The 25,349-nt window shown below is 36.8% G+C and overlaps 1 protein-coding gene across 1 annotated transcript in view; it reads left to right on the forward strand.

The window, feature by feature from the left end:
- Positions 1-25,349, forward strand: part of SYT10 (synaptotagmin 10) — a 305,614-nt gene that overhangs the window by 226,198 nt on the left and 54,067 nt on the right. The window contains exons 5-6 of the mRNA XM_044087458.1: positions 23,043-23,214; positions 23,967-24,096. Of these exons, the coding sequence (XP_043943393.1) occupies positions 23,043-23,214; positions 23,967-24,096 (302 nt within the window). The remainder of the gene's footprint in view (positions 1-23,042; positions 23,215-23,966; positions 24,097-25,349) is intronic.

The following is a 25,349-nucleotide window of genomic DNA, read 5'->3' on the forward strand; positions in this document are numbered from 1 at the left end:
CACAGATGAGATGAGACCCCAGCTGCCCTTATGATTCACTGTCAGCCCCAATAATACTGGAGTAAGTCTAGGGCAGTTAGGATGATGGCTAGTAGACTTGGCATGAATGTGAAGCCCTGTGGGCTGGGCCAGTACAGACGAGATCAGACAGGACCAAAAAAAAAAAAATAATAATAATAAAAAGCCTTGACTGTGTCACATAACCCAATTTCAAATAGCATCTTTGGCACTAGTAAAGGAGAATAGGAGGATTTGAAATGAGCAGATATGGCTCATTGCTACTGAAAGAAGGAAAGCTGTGGTGTTTCCAACTTGTCTCTCTACCACTCCAGTATTAGGGGTGTTGGTTCTGGGAGGGGCACATTCTGCAGCTACCAAAGTCAGTAATGGTGGCCCCTGTCCTTGTATGCATAGGACAGAGGGGCTTAGGTAGTCCCTGCAGTGATGTAGGTGTATGTGCTACCACTCCTAGGCCTTGCAGTGTAATCATCTCCCCCTTAGAGAGCATATCAATGAATGCCGTCCCACCCAGGGATAGGCATGCCTATCCCTTCCCTGCTGCACCATCAAATGCCTAAGCTGCAAATCAAACCTGGGTCAGCTGGGCTGCAGTCAGAGCTTTATTCTTCTATGCTACTGGAGTGGCATGGGCTGTAGTTTATTATTAAGCTTAATCTCATCATCTTGTTCCCCTCACCATCACTAATGGCAGCTTGACTCCATTCCTGAAATTGGGTTGTCAGCAGGACAGCTGGATACCCTGACTCTGCACACCAGAGTGAAAGTAAATAGTTTTGCAAGTAAGACTCTTAGCAAGTTTATAAGCAGGGAATATTTGGAAAATAATTGAACTTTTCAATAATGTCTTATGACAGCCACGATGAGTTGTCATTGTTAAGTACAAGACAGTAATGTTTGAAAATTTTGTAAGCCCAGGATAAATTATTGCATTAGAACTCAAAGAGAGATATGAATAGTTTGTAACTTGTTCGGTTGCGATTTATTTTTTATAGCCTGCTTTAGTCAACTACTTCCTGGAAGCTCTTATTTGTCTTAAAGCACTTGGAAATATTTACTCACTGGGTGTCTGTCATTCAACTCACAGCACTATTACTGACTGCTGAATAAATGAATACAATTTAGCGAAACAACTTTTGCTGGAAGTGGAGTTTTCTTTTATCTCCACTTCTGTGTGACCTCGGAGTAGTTGTATTTATGTTCATGGGGTACGGAGGAACAGTGATGCTTGCCCCTTGAGAAAAAACAAAAAAAATTAGCTGTAAGGTTTGGCAAAAGTTGTTTCACTTATTATTTTTCATTCGCTCAGCACTAAGTAATAGTGCTGTCAATCGACTGATGTGTATCCATGTCCAACTTATTTCAGAGAAGTTTAAATTAATGTTAGGATTATTATAAATCCACTTGCTTCCCATCAGCCAGAGATGCCTTCTGTGTCCATCCAATGAAATTAGCACCTCTGGCTATGCATTCATTCTGGGTCCTCATATTTAGAGATCCAATAACTGTAGGTAAAAAATATAATAATACTTTTTCAGAGGGGCAATATATCATAGTTCTGCTCATTATAGTACTAATACCCTTTTACCACAATTTCCTTTCATTTCTTAAGATAGAAAAAATGTATGAACTCAATACAGATAAACAGGCATATATTTAAAATACAATCACACAAAAATGTTATGTAAACTGACCACGTTAGAAGTAAATAAAGTATAGCTTAGTGTTTACCTCTGTGAACCCAATGGAAACTTGGAGGTACTGGCAGATTATTTAAGAAAATACTCCTAAAATATACTCTGTAAGAAAATATAAACCCTTTTTGAATTAGTCTTCTCTTTAAAGACTGTAACCTGGGGGGTAGAACACTGAGCCCTATGGACCTATTTCAGTGTGTAAAGTATCTGCAGACACATTGAAATTTACCAGTGCTAGCAGCATTAGGTCTTATGATAGACCAGTAACCTATCTGAAATTAGTCTCTGTAACTTACATCTGCAGGGCAAAGTGGATAATCAGAGAAGGAATGAATAATCGAGATATACGTATTATCAGAAAAACAAATCAGTGTCTTTATTAAATATGGTAGAATTCCTGGTTCCCTGAATAAGCACACACAAAGCAGAAGGAAAGCAGAAGCCGATCGTAATGTAAGTACGCACATCTGCTTTAGGAAAGGTTAGCTTACTCAGTGAATCAAAGTGTCGATTCTCTTTTTTACAGCCCTGATTAAGAGAAACAATTTTCCACTCAACCACTAATATACATACTGCAGGAAGACTGTCTGTTAAGTGTGCAACACTCAATTCATCATTTGAAGACCTGAAGTATAATAACAGCAGAGAATGACCCTGTTTCACACACACACACACACACACACACACACACACACACACACACACACACACACACACACACACACACACACAAAACAAGACAAAATATAGAAACATGTCATCTATAAAAAGGTAAGAGACAGTGACCACTGAATCAAATTAATTTTGTGCTTGATAAAGGTAATAGATACCTGCATTATTATATCAGAGCTTAAGTTGTTATTTTACTTAGGAAACGCCATAGGTAAAAGACTCATTGACTTTGTAGTCACAGAAAAAAAAGAGAAGAAACAAGCACTTGAAATATGACCTTCTTCCAGCAGCTTGGAATTTGCCCACAAATATAAGAGGTAGCAGTAATTGTACTATTATAGTAGATGCAAGTTTAAAGTTGTTGTAATTGGCAGCCACTGAAACTCACAAATATGTGCTTATCCTGCAGCAGTATGTTTCTTTAAAGATGCCCATGGATAAAAAAAGCAAAAAGAAAAAAAAATGATCGTTCAGCAGCTTAAGCTAGTGCTGAAGAACCTGTAGAAATGTAGTATAGCCTAAAGCATGCAAACACAGATCAAGCAATAATATAGTGACAGCTTTTCTTGATGGTTAAGATACTTACCTCACAGACACAAAGTTTGATTCTCATCTCGGGAAGCATGGATGGGCTTCAGAAGGCCCTTGGGGCCAATCAGCTAGTAATCATCTATGAATCTATATTGTTGAAGGTCCCAGAAAATCAAGTATCATGGCAATCCTACAGAGCCACAAAACTGCCTTTGTAGTATCACAGTGTAACAGATTGGTTAGAATTTCTTAAATAAACCTAAGGTGATGTAAGGCTTTGGAGGACAGGGAAAGTTTCAGGAACAGAAAGTAGGCATTCAGTATTATTAATTGTGTGTCATTTAAATGATATGCAATTATGTGAAAGTAAAAAGTGTGCAACCTCTAGGGCTTACAAGCTAAAAATAATAATACTCCCCAGGTCAAAAGAAGCTCTAACACTTCCCTGCACCTGCAGATGGGGGGACAATCCTCCAGACCCCTCAAAATGATATATAGTAACTCCAAGGGTGCATAGACTCAGAGAAAGGAGACAAAGAGGGAGGAAAAGCATAAAACCCACTTTCACCCTCTTCTCTGAGAGCAACAAACCACAAACAAGGACATAATCTGTGAATTAGGTGATGCCAATGTATTGGAACATTGACAACAGGAAAAAGACAGTCTTCCTGCTGTGACCCTTCTAAATATAACAAAGTACTAGAAAGTCAGTCAAAAGTCATATGAAGTAAGCTGTATATATATATATATATATATATATATATAAATATATATATATATATATATATATATATATACATATATATATATATATATATATATATATGTGTGTGTGTATGTGTGTGTGTGTGTGTGTGTGTGTGTGTGTGTGTGTGTGTGTGTGTGTGTGTGTGGTGGAGGTAAATATATATATATATCAGTATATACACTGTATGAAGTACGGGCATAGTTTCATAACTCCAGCAAGCAATACAAACAGAAATTTCAGACTGTATTGGGCAAAGACTGGGGGTCCACAGTAGTTCTGAATTACTAAAATCCTGTCGTTTCATATATTTTTACATAATAGTGAAAGTGACTTCCACTTCATCAAGCAGAAATTGTTAACAAGTAAGGAACTTGGTTATGGTGTACAAAGTTTCCCAGGTATAAAAAGAGGTTTTGACCCCTAATAGAAGTAACAAAAAGAGTGCATAAACAGCCTGAGCAGCTGATTAATTACGATGATAATTTTGTCTTCCTGAGTCAGTGTTGAGGAGGTGGTGCTGGTAGGATACTGGAAATCCCTAAAAAAACCCTTAAAATATCTTAATACATTATGAGTTAAAAGAAATGAAGCAGGGATGTATTAACTTCTTTTGGCATTGGTATGACTGTGCTACATGTACCTAATGTTTTACAGTCCTTTGGTCCCTACTGGCTGCCAACCATTAGCATTCAATTATCAGTCAGAGCATTCATTCCCATTATGGAAGGAGGCCATTGTCCAGGTGGCCATTAGGGGTTGCTGCTCGATGGCCTACATTTCCAGCTGCCTGGCAGCTGACATATGCACAGAAGCCTCCTATCCTTCTTCTGTTGATGTTTACATATGCATTTTCATTCATGTGGCCCCAGCACTGATGTTTACATATGCACTTTCTTTCTTGTGGCCCCTAAAGGCTATTCATATTGTGGTCTGGCACAGGCAAGTACACATTTTGTCATTTGCCCAATGTGATAGATGTCAGGAACACTTACACGGCTGCATGTACCTCAAAATCCATTTCATTTAAAAACCACCTGGTATCATGGTGGATTGCTGAAGAACTGGTTTCCTTAATTTGTGTAAGTTTATTATATGTGTTCTAGCTTCACCACAATACTGGAAAAGAAAGCGAGTACTACAAATTGCTACAATTCTGAATAGGAGAGTACTGGAAGATGAGGGGTTTAATGAGTTGGTGCATGTTTTACCCTTACAAGTTTTTGTCTTTTCTTCATGGTTTTGCAGCCATGGCTTTAGCATATTTATGAAAGGAGTTTATGGAGTGAACCCCCTTTGACTTGCTGTCCCTGCATAAACACGTTTTTTAAGATAAACTGCTCAATTTACTTTATATATATATATATATATATATATATATATATATATATATATATATATATCTTCTGTATGTCTTTATTTCATGGTTTGGGGATTTGTGTTCAGTGATTTTCCATATTATGAGATTTTGTGTTTGCTATTCAATTATCTGTGGAGCTCTCTATGTTGTTCTCTGTGGGCATTAGTTATAGAAGTATCATGGACCAGGGCTAGTATGCAATGCAACTGCATATGAAAGACTTTTGAATTGCATAAAGCACAGTACACTATTATGTGGTCATTGTATTCTGTGTATGGTGTACAGATGCAAATTCCCCCTCTATAATAATACATAAATCCCTAACAGAACCAATAAAAAGACTGCATACATAGCACAAGGACATGATTAATAAACAGAATATTTTTTTACCACTGAAAGGTCAATGCTGAGTCAATGGTATTGGAGGATATCATCAGACATTTGAAAAAAAAAACTCAGAACATCTTAAGTCATTATAAGTTAACTATATACAATACATAGAGAAATTTAGCAATATTAATAATAATAGGCATACAACACAATAAGAGTCCTGGTCTGTGTATGGACTACAGCTGCATACATCCAGTAGTGGTATGCTTGGCAGCAGACTGATCCCCCTACAACATACAAAGTTGAGCAAAATATTAATGATATTTAAAAACAAAACAAACAGAAAACAGGTTATTTCCACTGAAGATAAAACTCTACCAGCAAAGGACAAACCCATTATCATATTTATAATGTAAGGTCCCCACCCAACTGGGGATTCTATTCCCACAACAGGGAGGTGGATTCCTGACACTGCGATGCAGCATTGTACTCCTGAGTGTGTCATGCTTCAGATGAGATGTTAAACTGAGGCCCTATCTGCCTGCTTTGCTGGTTGGTCAGGTGAATGTAAAAGATGCTATGGCACTTTTCCAAAAAAGCAGGGGTCCTTTATTTACAATTTATTTATTTACACATTCCTGTTTATATATATAGATATACATACATATGTATATATATATATATATATATATATATATATATATATATATATATATATATATAAATTTTTTTTTTTCATTTTTATTGAATTTATACATTCCTATTTAAATCAAACCCCCACTCTTTTTTTCATAACCACCATATAATCTTTCTTGATATTGTTAACAATTGTCATTTTCCATTAAACATGATCTCATGCATTCTCTCATTCCAAAGTACCTATATTACATAAAACAGTTTTTATCAATTCTTCTTTTTGACTTTTAGCTTATATTGTTATAATATCCATATTCAATCATCTCCATATTTATATAATTTTCTTTAAAAAAAAATATCATCATATAATTTGTCCCATGATTTCTTTAATCTTTTATATTTCAAGAAAACATGTTCAGTCGTATCCTCACAATATATACATATTCTTTCAGTTTTTAAATGTCATATTAAATGTAATATCCATTTATCTTTTATCCATTGCAAGCTTAAAAGACTGCTGGGATATTACTTTGGATTAGAAATAAATTACAGTTGCAGAATATTATAGAACTAGGCATGAAAAAAGTGAAAAAAAATAATTTTAGGAAGAGAAACTGTGTGTGCATTGATATTGGATTAACATAACTGGAACAATGAATCAGCATTTTCTTCGTTTGGTTCAGACAACTCAATGTGGTTTAAGTTCTAATTCTATAAGGTATTATATAGGAGTACCAATAATTGACTACACAGGAGTTTGCCTGACAAATTATATTAATTTGCTGTTTTTGATGAGAGTTTTCTGTTTTTTTTACACATACACCTTACCTGAACTTGTCCGTTCCGCTCGGCGCTCGCAGACTCCCATAATCACAGGCTGATTGAGCTGACATAATCTCACATGCAAAACTCCCAAAACTCGGCAAAAAGCGGATAATTCGGGATGGTTGGGAGGTCTGCTTATCAACTACTGTTTAAATGTTTTTGAATCTGTTGTGGATATTTTCTCACGACACCTCCACTGAAAATGAGCCATTAGCTCAGTTGGACTTTCCCAGTTACCAAAGGACAAATAACAAATAACAAAACACACACACACATACACATGCAGATATATGTGTGTGTGTGTGTGTGTGTGTGTGTGTGTGTGTGTGTGTGTGTGTGTGTGTGTGTGTGTGTGTATATATATATATATATATATATATATATATGTTGGCCTCTGTCAGAAAGTTGACAGACCACAACATAAGACTTTCTAAACATCTAAACAAGAATGTCATTCAAACAGTGAACCTCCCAACAATCGAGAAGTTAGGAAAGCATGTTTCACACCCCATGGCTGACAAAGGAAACAAAAAAATCATGATAAAAAGGGATAAAGCCTGGAAAAGCTGATATAAAAAGAACTCAAAATGCCCTCCAGCAATTTATACATCTTAGCAACCTTGCAAAACTCCATGTCAAACAGGATAAGCAAACATACTATACCAACCTTCAAGACAAACATATAAACAACCCAAAACTTTTTATTCATCATTAAATAAAGTGCTCCACCCTGATAAGACCACTAGTCCCTCTCCAAAAACAGACAATATGACAGCATCTATCCCCACACAATCTAATTCCTACTTTATACAATCTGTATTATATATCTTAGATGCTAACGCATCTGCCTCTTCACTCTACCCCTGTCCAATAAAAAACACCCACAGCTCTTCAATTTTAGTCCAGTACCTACCTCACTCATAAGGAAATTGCTCCTTAAACTAAAAAGTACTTCTGTAGCTATAGACCAACTACCATCAGGCTGTTTAAAATGGCTGCAGAAGTCATAGCCTTCTCTGTATCCATAATAATTAATAGGTCCATGGCAGAAAGATATGCACCCTCACTTTAGAAAAAATCCTACATCATACCACTGGGCAAAGATGGCATGTCTACAGAGTTTAATAACTGTAGACTGGTAGTGATCCCCCCCATAAAATATTAGAGAAATGCATCCATATGCAGCTGATGCAATACCTAACTTCAGATAACCTGCTCTCAGAAACACAACATGGTTTTACGCCCCAGCATAGCACCACTACTGCTCGACTACATTTTACCAGTATAATAACCTGACATAGAAATAACGGTCTGCTTGTGTCCACCGTGGTCTTAGACTTGTGAAAGGCATTTGATACTGTATTGCACCAGCAACTGCTCATTCAGCTCTTCGCAATAGTACTTTCACAATAGCCCTTGTTGTGGTTCCTTAGTTACCTATTTGGAAGGGAACAAGCCATTAATAGGCAACGAATCTACTCATCATTTCAACCAGTTATTACATCTGTCCCTCAGGGCTCTATCCTAGGCCCTCTACTATTTAACATATCTGATCCACTGTGGCGACCCCTAACCATGAAAAGCCGAAAGAAGAAGAAGATTAATGGCCTCCACACCTCCACTCACCTTGTTATTTTAGTTCAGTATGCAGATGACTCAACATTAATATGTGTGACCTCAATAAAAAATAAACTCCAAGATATTACCCAAAAATATTTCTCCTCTGTAGAAACCTGGCTCAAAGAATCAAACCTCTTACTCAATCCCAGGAAAACTAAACTAATGCTTTTCACCTGAAAAAGTTGCCAAAATGAAAAGCAATCTTATACCAAAAGTCAGAAAATAATACTGTCATTGAAACTGTAACTCAGCCTAAACTTCTAGGTGTTATCATAGATGACAGTCTCAAATATGACTAGCATAAATGGCACATCATAAAATCTACACACCAGAAATTAGGTTTTCTTTATAGAATCAATGGATTCCCTACAGATACTGCAAGAAAATCTCTAGCCACCACCTTCTTACAGCCAACTCTCTTATACGCTGCTCCTATCCTAACAAACATAAACAGTACTCAAAGAAAGAAACTCCCCTCCTGCTACAATAAAATAGCTAAATTTGCCACTAATCTCCCTCATAGGACTCACTATTGTCTTAGCTTAAAGCAATTAAACTGGCTTGAACTGCACAACTGTCTTACATATTCATATCTGACTACAGCACACAAACTCCTTCATCATCCAGAAAAATGTCCTGCATTATAAAACTTTTTACTACCCTACTGTCCAGCAAGGGACCTCTGGTCTAGTAACAAATTCATATTACTTACAACTAAGTCAAATAATGTTGCTGAAGACTCACTCTACTCCCAGTGAAATGCTAAACTCTGGAATAGTATCCCCACACAAATAAAACTCTCTGACAAACTCAGTAGTTTTAAACCACTGCTTAAACAACATGTTAACCAATCCTGGTCCTGCACATGGTCATCACAACTTTTAAACTTTTTCGCTGTATAATACTATCCAAATACTCTCCTTAAACATAATATTCTCAAACTCTTATCGAAATGGCAAAACAAGTTTTATACATAAATGCTGCCTGCACAATCCATTAAGTTGCACTTGTACTTTCTCTTTAGTAACTTCCACCTCTGTACAGACTTAGAATGTATAACTATAACAACTGTTTGTGTATAAATGTAAACAGAAATGTAACTACTGTATGTGATCAAATGCAAATAGAAATATAACTAATCTGTGTTTGACTGGAACTTAGTATAATGCCTTGTAAACCAATGGAACTTTTTTCCCCAGGCCTCTTGCCGAAATGGGTATTAACCAGTCAGACTTTCCTGGTAAACAAAGACAAATAAATAAATAAAAGTAAATAAGAAAGGGATTAAGAGGATAAGTTATACCAGCAAAGAGACAGCAGTTGTATTTTCTGAGCGTCTTGAAACATGCTGTCATAACGTCTCGATTGTTGAGAGGTTCACTGTTTGAATGACTTTCTTGTTTAGATGTTTAGAAAGTCTTATGTTGTGGTCTGTCAACTTTCTGACACACACACACACACACACACACACACACACACACACACACACACACACATATATCTGCATGTGTATGTGTGTGTGTTTTCTTATTTGTTATTTGTCCTTTGGTAACTGGGAAAGTCCAACTGAGCTAATGGCTCATTTTCAGTGGAGGTGTCGTGAGAAAATATCCACAACAGATTCAAAAACATTTAAACAGTAGTTGATAAGCAGACCTCCCAACCGTCCCGAATTATCCGTTTTTTGCCGAGTTTTGGGAGTTTTGCATGTGAGATGATGTTAGCTCAATCAGCCTGTCGGAATTCAGCACTCGTGTATGTTGTTGTGCATGCTTTTCCAGTGTGATTTTGAGTGCACACAAGTGGGAAGGAAGTAACGACTGCTTTTCTAAATGGATCTGGCTGCCTACGAGAAGGACACACTTATAAATGGATTATTATGGGAGTCTGCGAGCGTCGAGCAGAACGGACAAGTTCAGGTAAGGTGTATGTGTAAAAAAAACAGAAAACTCTCATCAAAAACAGCAAATTAATATAATTTGTCAGGCAAACTCCTGTGTAGTCAATTATTGGTACTCCTATATAATACCTTGAGGGTATTGTTCCTTAATCAGAAGTTTCATTTTTAAGCTGAGCAAGCCGAATATTGCAATAAACCTTTCTCTAGCTTCTTTTGTTAGCAGCTTAAGTAGCAATAGTACTTAGCATCTAGCAAATTAACCTGAATATTTAACCAAGAGAGTTGTTCCCCTGCATTATGAATTTAAATGAAAATCTTTGAACAGTTTTCTTTCATCTGTGCCCCTCCTCAAAGAAGTCAAACATTGATTTTCCAATATACAAGATGTAACTTCTAACACACGTTCTGCCAAAAAATACCCTCTGTCTTAGTGGGAGATATCACGTCACTTTATAAGAATTAAGTAGTTGCAAAACATTCTAAAGAAAATAGTTTATAGTGCATACAAATATAAGGCTTGAGGGAGAAAAATATAGCTTAGTAAGGATTTTGACATTACTGCTCTTTTGCTTAATTTTTTTTTTCTTTTGCTGCAGCATATACATTTCTACTTAGTCATAGAACTTAAACCACATTGAGTTGTCTGAACCAAACGAAGAAAATGCTGATTCATTGTTCCAGTTATGTTAATCCAATATCAATGCACACACAGTTTCTCTTCCTAAAATTATTTCTTTTCACTTTTTTCATGCCTAGTTCTATAATATTCTGCAACTGTAATTTATTTCTAACCCAAAGTAATATCCCAGCAGTCTTTTAAGCTTGTAATAAGTCAGCTGCACAAGCTTATGAGTTTTTGTGACACACAAAAGCCCCCCCCACACACACACACACATACACACACTAATATGTTAAAAGAAATAATCATTAGCAATGGCTGAAATACCTGAACAGTGACCAGAGGAACTAATTGACCACTCCTGTTGGAACCTTTCTGTACTGTAGCAGCCTGCTCTTATGTCCTTTAACCAGTAGCTTTATCATTGAAACTACATGACTGGTAAATCATTTCAACGTATTGAGAAGTCTCATAGCAGTCATGATTGTGTGCAAGCATTTGATGTTTGTGGCATATAAAAATGAAATGCTCATATTGATTCATAATAAGTTATTAGGCTTTTGAATAACAGTTACCCAGAAGCCTGGACACTGCCTTCCCAGTTTTATGTTTGATTCTTTTTTATCGGAATCCAGAATGGGGCCTAAAAGCTGGCAAAAATTAACGTTTTATTTTTAATAGATGTGTATTGCACAATCTGGTGATGCTTCGAGTTACAAATCTGCCTTTAATCTATGTAACAGATACTTATTCATAGATTAGTACTAGGCTAACTGCCCTTGCAAACCATTGTTTAAGCCTAGCCAATTATCCCTTGTGAGACTCAAACCCTGCACCTTATGTTTGTAAGACAAACACCTTAATCATTAGGCCACCCTTTTAACCCCCTGGGTTAAGTGGTATTAACAGGGTGATGTGTACTGACATGATACTAACGCCATGATAAACTGTAGAAATAGTTCAAAAGAATCTCCCTTATGAAATGTATTGGGCACAAAACATTAATCCATACTTTTGTGTCAGTATGAGCTCCATTGGTTTGGTCGACAGGGATTTTGGTTCATATATGTGTAATTGACTGCATTTGGTCGATTATACAGGTAGCTGACAAGTATGTGAGATCAACAATCTACCTGGTATTGTTTTGTTTAGCAGATGTCTATTAATGGTTGTGCATTGTGCTAAAATGTAAAAATAAAATCCAAATAATCATTGAAGAAGTAAAGCGGTATGCAAACATTAGTGTTTATAGTAAATGGAGCAAAATAACCAGGTAATGGGACATTGGAATGGCTACAGGGGGACTCTGGTGCCATATTTTAGTTGTTTGTTCTTCAGTTTGCTTTTGAAAGTTGGTATCCCATAATTCCACTGGAGTGGGTGAGGTTATGTAATTATGTATGCAAATGTTATGTTAATCAGCATACAGATTTGTACCTATTTTTCATGGGCCTTGTCCAGATTTTTGATATTTCCAGGTTGAGAGGTATGTTGCTAAGTAATTATATACAAGGGGGAAAGTCCCTGCAACAGATGAAATATTTTACAATGAGCTGGGCAGAAAGGCTCTACAAAACACATAAAATACATTTTACAATAGCTGACAAGTAAATTATATACAAGGAGAGAAAATCCTGATAACAGATAGAACACAGACTGAGATACATTTTTAGAATATTACTAGGAAAAAATATGATCAAGAAAACGATATGATCTGCATGTAGCAAGACACTTTGCATTAATTGATAGCCTATGTAAAGTAAATTAATACATACTCCTCAAAATATTGATTATGTTCCTAGTAGTACATGGAGGTCAGAAATGACAGAACATTGTGCTGCCAAATAGAGTAATAGAATGGAATAAAGAAGAGTAATTAGCAGGAGGGAAAATTAAGGACATGGAGAGAGAGTTTATTATTAGAGAGATGAGAAATTTATGAAAGGACATTAGAGAGGAAAATAAATAGTAGTCCTGGCTGAAGAAGAAGAAGAGCATAGATTGATAAAATGGCATCACTGAAGGGAGAGCTTCTTTTGATGTTAGGCCATTGCTACCCGGTAAGATAGAGAGATGTTAGTGATTCAGAGTGAGAAAGGCATAGTCATTGTAACTAGCTGATCATGCATCTGTTTTGAGAGTTGTGCAGGTATGCAGTACTTCTAAATCCCATAATTTCAGAATCCCGAAGATGAAAATACTGAGATGAGAATCACAAAACTTAAAATGCAGAACCACTTAAGTTTTCCCAGGGCAAGTAAACACTTGCCCAACACAGCAGTAAAACAGACAGCACTTTCTAAAACCCACCGATGTGGGGGACTGTGCCACCCACACCCTCCCTAACTATATATACCAAACTCTGGAATCACACTACAGGAGAGAAAAGGCATAATTCCCCATGGTGTGCAAGTGTTTTCTTGCCCTGGGAAAACTTATGTGGTTTGGCATTTTAAGTTTTGTGATTCTCGTCTTGGTATTTTCGTCTTTGGGATTCTGAAATTATGTGATTCAGTAGACCTATATCTATCTATTTATCTGTACACACACACACACACACACACACACACATATATATATATATATATATATATATATATATATATATATATATATATATATATATGGATCTACTTCAGTAGATCGATTTACCAGAAAACAGAATCCCAGAGACCGAACATAGACAACATGTGGAAAAGGGCAAAGGTCATCTTGGCAAACTAATGCATTTCCATGTGAAACTTCCACTGTTTTGCCATTCGGTGTCCTGATCTTTTCAGTGTCTACATCTTGGGTATCTGGGCTTCAATTTTCAGGTAAGTCAACCTAATGAAGTAGATCCATATTAATATATATATATATATATATATATATATACATATATATATATATATATATATATATATATATATATATATATATATATATATATATATATATATATATATATATATATATATATATATATATATATATATATATATATATATATATATATATATATATATATATATATATATATATATATATATATATATATATATATATATATATATACATATATATATATATATATATATATATATATATATATATTACTGTACCCATGGCAAGGTAGCTCATAAGAACAAAACAGCACTGTGACAGGGCCTGAAGTTGTGGTTTTGGAGGTTCATAGCAGTGAGGTTGGGCTGCCTCATTTATAGAAGTCTTGTTATATAGCATGCAGCATACTAGCTTTCTTAGTTTGACAGAGGTTACCTACAGTGACCCCCAGATGTGCCTGGGATGGGGAATGTGTGTTCAGCTTTCAGAATGGTGTTACATTGCATTTTACTATTCTGTGTGGGTTTCCTATGGGCATCATTAACAGACTCCAGGGGTTATACTGTATCACCCGAAGTATAGTAGGAGTACAAGAGGGTGGATGAGAGATAGAAACACAATGCCTGTGGAGTAGGTATGTGGGATTGCCAGTATGTGGGAAGCAACTCTATAAAGGACTTGTGGTCAGCCTGCTAGGCAGCAACAACTTTCCCTGTAGTACATTTGGCTGAGGACACATGGCTAAAGAGAAGTTAAGCTGCTGAGACATATGGCTGCCACATATTCATTGCAGGCACACAGAAGCATGCAGTGCCATTCCCACAGCTTCATAAAATGCACACACACACACACACACACACACACACACACACACACACACACACACACACACACACACACACACACACACACACACAACACATAAAATACACATGTATTCATATATACACATAGCTAGCCAAATTGTTTTACACACAAACAGACAAAAAAAAAAAGCACTGTAAACTATGGGGTAGCAACAGAGATTAGTGTGTCATTTTGTTACTGCTCTGATAGCATGAAAGTAACGTGAGAGTAATAACAGAAATAAAAGCTTGCCAGAAACTTCAGATCATTTTCAGAAGTAAGGTTAATGCAACATCTGCTCTAATGTATTAATGTCACCTTATTTAGCATATTAAATTGCAGGGGGTTTGTGGTATCTTTTTAAGTAAAAATTTTCTACATCCTATGTGCCATAATGTACATATCTTAACTATCTAGAAATGTATTTATATTTTAACCATACTAGTATCTGTGTTTTGGACTGATTGTTTTTATTGTGCTTTTCTCCCCTGCCTCTGTTGAAAAGGAGTTGATGCCCCAGTCTGACTTTCCTGGTAAACAAATGCAATAAATAAATAAATAGACAGATAGATAGACAGATAGATAGATAGATAGATAGATAGATAGATAGATAGATAGACAGATAGACAGATGGATAGATAGATAATGATATTGTGTAAACATGTCAATATGAGGCTATTGTATATCATTAGCAATCCTACTTAAGGTCCCCTCAATAACATTAGCATAATGGTTAAGGTATTTACCTCACTGATACAAGGTGCAGGGTTTGATTCTCACATAGGCTAATTGGTTAGACTTAGAATGGCCTATTTGCCTATCTCACAAGTGATAATTCAATAAAAGTGTTCAAAAAAAAAAGAGAAACTATGAACAAGCAGGTGCAGCCGAAGGCCACATTAGAAGCAGTGAGATATGGCACCTGTCGGCTGTCCACATTCCGTGAGCACTAACAGAGTAATAGGTCAACCAGGGATGCAACAGTAGCATCCATCCTATTAAAAGAGATAGATCCTAGTCAAGGTCTGATGTTAAAAGAAACAACAGTGAAAAGATATTATGTTCAGGGTTTGGTGATTATAGACACTTGTAAACAGGCTGTGTAGTCGGTTAATGGTGTAATCTAGTGCAATATAGAATCAATGACAAATTACTGCCTTCTCTAATGGAACTTAACTTGTCTTAGCAATTGCACTAATACAATAACCATTTATAAAAACAGATATTTTAAACAATTTTGACTTTCAGCACACCTGCAAATATCAAACCATGTTTTTTCTCACCTATCCACTTGTTTCACCTCCCAGCTCCATATCAGAAGGCATTAGATAGAGGGAATTAAAGGTCATGGAACTCAGCTTTCATTCAGTGTAAGGTTACAAAACTGTTTATGCTACTACTAGCCCTATGCCTGTTAAAAGAAAGGCTGGACTCATGCCTGTTATGCAGAGGTCCTGTGTAGATGCAGGCTTCTGCACACTAGTGACCCATGGATAGACTGTGAGCTCTGCTTGGCTGCACTTTTATCCTTGAGTGTCTATGTTTCTAAAGCAAACTTCTGGGCCATTCCCAAGAAACCACTCCTGCAGCTGACCAAAACCAATATGGCTGAGCTGACATCACTTGGTCACTCCTTACTTTTCTTGGTTGGCTTCCCAGGAGCCTTTCCTGGGCTGAGCACAGACAAATGAAATGTGCAGTTGGCCTTGCTTGATGAATTCACATGTTATGCTGGAGCAAAATCTATTTATCTGTTTATCTTCCTGTCTGTCTCTCTATCTATCTATCTATCTATCTATCTATCTATCTATCTATCTATCTATCTATCTGTCTGTCTATCTATATGTCTATCTATATGTCTATCTATCTATCTATCTATATGTCTATCTATATGTCTAACTATCTGTTTGTTGGGGTAGGGCAGTGTTCAGCATTGACCAATTTCAACTCCAGCCTGGGTCATATTTCTCAGTCTGCATACATTTGAAATATATACAAAGGCTCTTGAAAAGTATGTACATCCAAACAAAAATTTGGACATCTAATTAGCATCAAATTTGAATGCCAGTTAACATATTACTGGACTGTAAGATACTAGTCAGAAACACAAGTTTAAAAATATGGAGTGGCAAAATGGCACAAAAATTAAAGCACATCAACAAAGGTGAAGTCTAAAATCTGTAGACTTTAATGAATAATATTACAAATATATACCTTTTAATGTTATTTATTTTTGCCTCTGAAAAAGGGAGATGTAGCATGTAGGCCCTCGTTCTTTAAATTATTGGTGACACTAATATGTTCATCAGATAGTCTAGTTTGTTGCATATTAAACAGTTTCAAAATCATGTGTGATGAGGGGCAAATTCATAAAATCATGTGCAGCAGTAAACCAAGCCTGAAAATGGGGCATATCCTAAAAAAAATAGGTGCATCATGTGAAGGCATAAATAAAGTCTGAAAGTAGGTATGTACATCTAAAATCTGTACAGCTGAGAGGTCTGGCCTGGGCTGTATAGAGACAATTACTATTCAAGTTATTTAAAAAGAGAAACACTGGGTGAATAGTATGTATAATTAGTTGGTATAAACATAAGTTGACCTGACAACAAACTGCAGTATCATACATGAATTAAGTTACAAACTAAAAAACAGTTTATACAAAAAGGGAAACAGAGAATAAGTGAGCTAAAATGGGAATATGAGGCAAATACGAAATAGTTACAACAGCTGCATTTGTATTTATAGGCTGTTTCCATTATATGACTAGAGGGAAAAGATTGACAAGGAAACTAAAGACTGGGCTATTAGGTTTATTATGAGCAGTGCAGCAAAATTAAAATGTACTATAGAACCAAGACAATAGCAGTCCCCATAATTACCACCACTGTATATCGTCATTTACACTGCACATGTATAACCCTGGGACCCCATCTCTTGAAGCTAACTTTAGGTCCATCAGCCAGGGCAATACTGCCACATAATGACTGATAAGGCATGCAAATAAGCCGGCAGACTTTATGCTAAATGGTAAATGGCTACTACCTATCACAGGACACATTCAGCATTTTACGCAGGAGACAGATTAGTACACAACGCTGTAGAATACAAACAGCCATGCAAATGACTTTAAACCACAAAGAAAAAAAAAGCTGGAAATGATTTGCTGTGTTTCAGTTACTTAACTTCTCTTAAGTTGCAGTTTAGCACTTTAAAGTCAGGTCAGGCCATTGCAGAGAAACGCTGATGTTAGTTCACTGTTATCAGATGCACAGGAACAGCCATTATAAGCAATTATTGGTTGAAGCAGCTCTTCAGCGAGTGTGCAGGGTGCCATGGCATTAAAATCTTTCCTCTGCAGCTCGTTAAGACAATGATGTTGGCTGACATGGCAACTGTATACTGAGAGATGCAGTAAGGAAGTCACTTGGAAATATGTTGTTTCCTTTGCCACAAGGGATCGGATGCTTTTATCTCTAAGCAATCATTTAATTATTTTTCCTGGTCTTTTCACTGTTAAGAATGTAAGACAAAATATTATACGTTCAACAAGGTTTTCTTCCGATTAGAGTATTTAGGAAGTATATTAGCTGATGTATGCAGCAGTTCTTAATAAATTCAAACAATATTCTTATGAAGCATGATTATTTGCAAAAAGCACTGTATCGCTGTATACACATCGTAGACTGCAGTTTAAAATATACAAGGAATCAGTTACTGCAACAGAACAGAACATTTTGAAGATAAGTTCAGCCCATATTTTGGGTGTCCTGGGGTTCAGAAGATGGTAGTGTACTCTTCTGTGATGGAATTGAGATTCCATTGGGGAATGTTTATATATGGATACAACTAGGAGACATATGCATGCTCCCTTGTTTCCTCCCTGACATCATTCCATCCAGGAATATCCAAAACAATGAATATTTGTTTACATCTGTTTTGAGAGGTAGAGCACTGACCTCCATGACCCTTGCTAAGACTTAGCCCAGGAACAGTGTCTGGTTAAGTGAATTGCTTAGAGTTGCACAGTTAGTAAATGGAGGCTGAGGGAATCAAACCCTGCACCACTGGACCACAGAAAGCAGCTCATTAACAGCTCCTTAATCCTCTTCAGGTGTCTGATACTCATATTACCAGGACAGGTGAATGGACTAGCACACTCCTCTGCGGGCTAGAATCTTAAACTCAAAAAGAAGGGCTACCAGTGCAGCTAGGACTATAGGATGTAGCTTCCTTCACCCAGACTTATTCTTGTTTGAGGAGTGCTTAAAGGCAACTGCCAGATGATATAGAAACTTCCAGAATACATAAACTGTGACCAAACACCAACTGACAGGGAGGTAATCTTGAACTTAATGTTCCAGGAAATTAAGGGTATCTCATCCATTCAGCCTTTGGTATATATTAGATTTACTGTACACATACACAATCTTTCTAGGATACTGGGAGTAGCTGTGAAGGACATGCGGTCAATATTAAGGTAAATAGGACACTGGCAGGTACTGGTGACCTAGACGTGCGTCTGTCCTTAGGAGAAGGGGATGGAGGCTGTTTATTACAGGAGGCAGTTTAAAGCTTGTAGCAGTTATATCCACGTTTTGTCATTTTGTGCAACTCTAAATTTGTCAGTAAACCATCTTGCTTTCCCACATTACAAGATTTAGAGAAGTTTGCAAGCCTCCCCCCAATCTCTGCATCATATCTCCATTCCTTTAGACTCTATGATTTCCACAACTTCCATTTCACTTATCAAACTAATGGTTTGATGAAGTTGGAAGTCTTCTGTTTACTAAAACTCAGATGCAATGCTTAATAAAACTGGAATGTCAGATCCTCTGTATATGTTAGTGAGAGGCTCATCTTCATAAGAATGTGGCCAAAAAAATGATATGGCATCATTAAACTTCCAGATTCCATAATAAACAAGCATCCATCTCCCACATCTCCCCATTGTTCTTGAATGAAGTCAACTCAACAATTTGGAGAGTCTCAAATATCCAAGCTTATACACCACCCTGTACCACCCTATGCACCAGACATCCAAGGTCAGTTCTTTCAAAAAATATTAACTCCCTGCTCCCTTTCCCCATACATATGTACACATAGACACTTCCTTGTTCCCTGACCAGAGTGTCATGGAAAACCTCTTGTTCTGCCTCATCACTAACACCAAAGTTCCACTTCAGACAGATCACAATCAGGGATACTGATGCATTTTTTGACCAGGGTCCTTTGCTCAGTCTCATGGCTTTACCATCCTGTCATTTTGGTTTAAAAAGCACTTCATTCAAATGTCTATTTCTATATCCTTTTCCTCCACACTGCCATTTGACCATCAGGTATTCCGTTTATTGATTGACCCATTCATACTTCTTTGGTGAACAGCCAGTCATGTGAGTCATCATCCAGGTAGCCATCAGAGGTTTTCCTTGTTTTATGGCCTATCTTTTCTCCTGGGTTGGGATTGTATACCACATCACCATAGGGACTTCTTTGCATTCCCTCTTGCAGGTGCATGCTTACTTCTACTGGCAATTAGGTCTATCATGAAGTGATGTGGTGAGCTATATAAATGCCTTGTGGTCACCTTTATGTCTACCATTCCTCCTGTGAAGGGCATTTTGATACCTTAGGACCCAGATCACCCCACCCTATCCTCCCCATGCAAACATCAACAGGCACATGATCCTGCAATTTAACACTGGTCACCTTGAGCATATTAAAGACTTTATCCTATTAGGCCAAAGGAGTTAGAAGTCCAGCATAGTTTTTGTATCTAAATCCCCTTTGCTAGTTTATGTCAACCTGAGATCATACTACCGTTCCCAAAGCCTCATCTCCCAAGTCCATTACTAATTTTAACCCAGTGTCCTTACTACCAGCTTTGGAAAAGTTACAAGAAAAACCCATCCACATTTATAGAAATTATTATTTTTAAAGATATGGCTTCTGATACAATCATCAACTCTGGACTGGGAAAAGCACTATGACTGCCCTCTGGACATGACATTTTGGGAGGGACTAATTGAAATGTTCTCATTGGAGCAATCTTTGAGCAATCTTTGAATGCCTTGCTAAGACCTATGGCCTGGTGAATTATACAATCCTTACCACTTCCTTTTTCAAGTGGGCTTTAATGCTGATGTCATAAACTAGTTCACCAGTTCCCTCTGTATAACAGTTGGGTCTACATCATCTCTCAATCCTTACTCCTTGTTAAAGGTGTTCTGCACAGCTCTGTTCTTGCTGCACTTTTCTTCTGTTCATTACTGCCATTTCTGCCACCTCTTCTTCTTTTGGCTTTTTCCCAGTTAGGGGTCGCCACAGCGGATCACCTGTCCGCTCATGATTGGCAGTGGAGTTTTACGGTGTCGAGTTGCCAGCCCAGCGCCCAACCTTCCACAGAAGGCACACACACACTCACACCTAGGGCCAGTTTAGAGTGTCCAATCCACCTACAGCATGTCTTTTGGGATGTGGGAGGAAACCGGAGCACCCGGAGGAAACCCACGCGACCACAGGGAGGACATGCAGACTCCACACAGAAGGCACCCCAGATGAGAATTCAACCGGAGAACCTCTTGCTGTGAGGCGGCAACGCTAAACCACTGCACCACCATGGCCGCTCACCATTTCTGCCACCTCCAATATCAGAATTACTCTTTATGTGAATACCATGGTTGTTTTTTATATCATCCTCTTTCTCAACTCTTAATGAAACTCAAAATATAAAATATCTGATTACAGACAATTCTCTCCATCCATGGATTATTAACTATCCACATTAAAACTAAATCAGTGCTGTTCATATCCCACGTAGGACTAAATGAAATACAGAGTGATTGGTCATTCACTCACTCATCAGGTAAATCACTACACTTGATCTTAGCTAAAAGACGGATAGATATCACCCTCCAATTCAAATACCTAGGCCTGTGACTAGATTCAGATATCATGCAGTGCTGAGTAAATAAAAACATTGTCTTAGTCCTCAAAAATATCCTGCTACCTTAATAAAGTAACTACCTGAAAAGGAACTTTCCCTACCCAATTTAAGTATGCCAATCCCTCACTGAAATTATATCCCCCTGCAAAAAATAAAATAAAATAAAATAAAAAAAACTCATTTACAAACCTCAGCCAAACAAACATGATTGCTTATTACTTTAGCATTAAGATAAAAACACGATATTTAGAAATATTAAAAGACAACTGGTTTCCAGAGGAGCACTATTGAATAACCAGGCTTTTTTATTTTAAAACCTCTGGGTTCCAAATCCTGTCCCTACTTATCCAACAGCCTAACAGCACATAACTCTATATATCATTATTTTTTCTTTTGTTTTTATAAAAAGTGTTCCTATACATATACATAAAAACATAAGACTGCAAGGGCTCTATGAAAAAAGAAAACAAACGAAAAAAAAACAGCAACATGTGTCATTAGCATTTGAAATATGAATGCAAATTTGCACTAAGCCTCTTTACAACCCCATCCTACAGTTCTGTGCTTCTGTTTTTGAGTCATACCTTAACCACAGAGTAGATAAACACTGAAAATAACCACCACCATTATTAAATGTAACATCAGAAGGAGTTCGCTGATCACAGTGATATAACTTAGTATGTTTAGTAGCCACTTCTATACACACACACACACACACACACACACACACACACACACACACACACACACACACACACACACACACACACACACACATCTATATTTATATCTATGTGTGCATGCGTGTGTAATATATATATGTTTACTTATTATCCAAGTGATATATGATGTTCTACAGAAATTTCAAATAGTATATGCCCATTAAGGATCCTTGTGATAAGCAACTAGTCATCGAGAGGGTGGACAACAACATTCCTCTCATTTCAGTCTTCTGGTCTCTCCATGGTGACTTGTTCTTTAACTGTGTCACTGTCATTCTCTTCATCCTGTTCCTGTTAAATTCATCTTAAAAGTTAGCTTCATGTGTGACACAGAATTAAAATCTTTCCCAAAGATCATCTAAAACATCCACAGACTTACAATCTGTTATATAGCTGCTGTTACTCAGTCATAATACTGAACCATGTTTTGTAGGAGTGAGACATTATATCTACAAATCCATGGCTATTCAAATCCTTTTATATGTTCCTAGCTCTGTTCTCTTCTTCGTAAGTATGGACACTCCGATTGCTCAGATCATTGTAATATCATCCACAAGTTTTCTAAAAGTATTAATATACATTTGCAATGTTTTAAGGGCACAATAGTTTAAGAGAGTTAGGTTATATGGTTCAGCTGAGTGACAGTTATTCTATTTATTCTATGCCTCCTTCCTGAAGCATTTGTTATAAACCTTAATCATGTTCATGAGGTACTATGACACACATAACACAACTTTCTTTTTTTCTAGATCCTTATGTGAAAGTGTCACTAATGTGTGAGGGCAGAAGGTTGAAGAAACGGAAAACGACTACAAAAAAGAGCACACTGAACCCCGTTTACAATGAAGCTATCATTTTTGATATTCCTCCAGAGAACATGGACCAGGTCAGCCTTTCCATTGCTGTGATGGATTATGATCGGTGAGTTAAAGGTAGAAACAGAAGACTTTCTAAGACAAAAAGTAGGTTTTAAGTTATGTTCTGTTTTTAAAAAGAAATAAAGAATAGGCTGTCACTAAATTTTTATACCAACAGATACATTTTTATACCAACATACTAATACAGGTACAGATAATAACAAACTCTCCCTTTATGCTGGCTGTGAGGGAATTGTGCTTAACGGATTCCTCACAATGACCTGGAATGAGTGCACTGGAAACATGTCTCGTTTGTAAGGAATGCATCTGGTTGTGAAAATGTAAAAAGATATGTACAAGGGGTACAAAAACTCTAGGAAACTCCTAAGACTTCCTGTTTCCTGTATAAACAGCTTATTATTGGTTGTATCTGTGCAACATATACTGTCATTGATTGGATGTTGGGAAGCTTAACCCAAACTGACTGGGAGATTATTATTTCTCCTAACTGCACAGTGGAAAGGGAGAGTGACAATTTGCAGAACTTCCTGTATAAGGCAGGCAGCTGAAACTGAACTTACAAGCAACATAAATAGTTTAGTCCTACACACCCACACACATGTGTGTGTATATATATATATATGTGTGTGTGTATATACATATGTGTGTGTATATTCTGGTGTTCAGGATTGATAACACTGGATACTGATTCTCATGTGATTGTACAGTATTTTTTCATAGCTGTGTATTTCATTCGTCCTCTGTGAAGTACTTAAACAATATAAAACAAGTGATTTTTCGTAATTTGTCTTACAGTGTAGGCCATAATGAGGTAATTGGGGTTTGCAGAGTTGGACTTGATGCAGAAGGTCTGGGGCGAGATCACTGGAATGAAATGCTGGCTTATCCCCGAAAGCCTATAACTCACTGGCACCCACTAGTAGAGGTAAGAATGTACCCCATATTAATCTAAAAATAAATTGTAAGTGTTAAATAATATGCACTTCAGACAGAAATCCTTCAGCAAACATGGCTAAGAGCCACAATGTAGCATTCTAACAAAATAGCAGAAAATTCCATATTACATGTCATAGTAACTGAAATACCTCACAACACAGTGTATCAAATATCAAAATCCATTCCTGAACATGTTATCAATATAAATATGTATCACAAATAGCTCACATGAGTATGTCTCAGATTAAACTTACTGAATAAAGCTACATGGCTGATATGAATAACTACAAAGGTCACCAAAATAAGCACTTAAAATGCATTTGCCTCTTCAGTAAAGGGAATGGCTAAGTACCTAATGTGAGTGTTTTAAGATGACTTCAAAATCCATGACATTTCTATAAATCAAAAACATTTTTTGAGGCCTGGAATCACATTCAGTAAAGCTGTCTGGAACACAGTATTTTCACATGCATCTGTTCCTTCTAGTGATGCGTAGCTGACAATATTCTTTGCTAGACAGTGAACGTTCCTGGCACCATTTTACAGGTTACAATGGAAAACACAAACAACTGTCACCACTAACCTAACAGCAGTGTTATCTAATGCTCATTTTCTGCCTAGTACCAACAGCAGACTTGACTGTGTCTGCCTTGGATTCCTGTCAAGACTGACACAGCATAAAAAGAAAATACTGCCAGCCCAAAGCATGAGAACACAGACATTTGACTTTTTTCATTCCTTGACAGCTCTATACTAATACAAGTGAACCAAATGACAGGCCAAGCATTTATAAACATAATAAGGGAGAAAACCTCATGTATCTCACAAAGAGTTACAAATACTCAAACACATGTGCAATGTACAAGCACCATGAAAAACAGATAATATATGTTTGTCTTATGCCTCAGTATCACTCCTTGCTGACACAGCCTCATAGATCCTAAACTAAATAAAATGATATTCAATGGATACAATGGATACATTACGTAGTTAAACTTGAAACTACATAACTTCAGAAAATGTTAGTCTGTCATTGGTATATTTGTTGGCTAAAACGGCACTAAGTAATCAAGTAATGCGATTCCATTGCGTTAGGTTTAAAATGTGCTCGTGCTTAATTCAGGGACTGATCGAGTTTCATATTTACATATATGTTCGGTAGTGGGATTTGGATAGTTAATGCAGCAAACTGTGGTACATTTTTTGTGTAAGAATAGGTGTAATCTTTACATGTTGTTGATA

This window comes from Protopterus annectens, chromosome 11.part0, assembly GCF_019279795.1.
Source record: "Protopterus annectens isolate FY-2018-M chromosome 11.part0, PAN1.0, whole genome shotgun sequence".
NCBI lineage: Eukaryota > Metazoa > Chordata > Ceratodontiformes > Protopteridae > Protopterus > Protopterus annectens.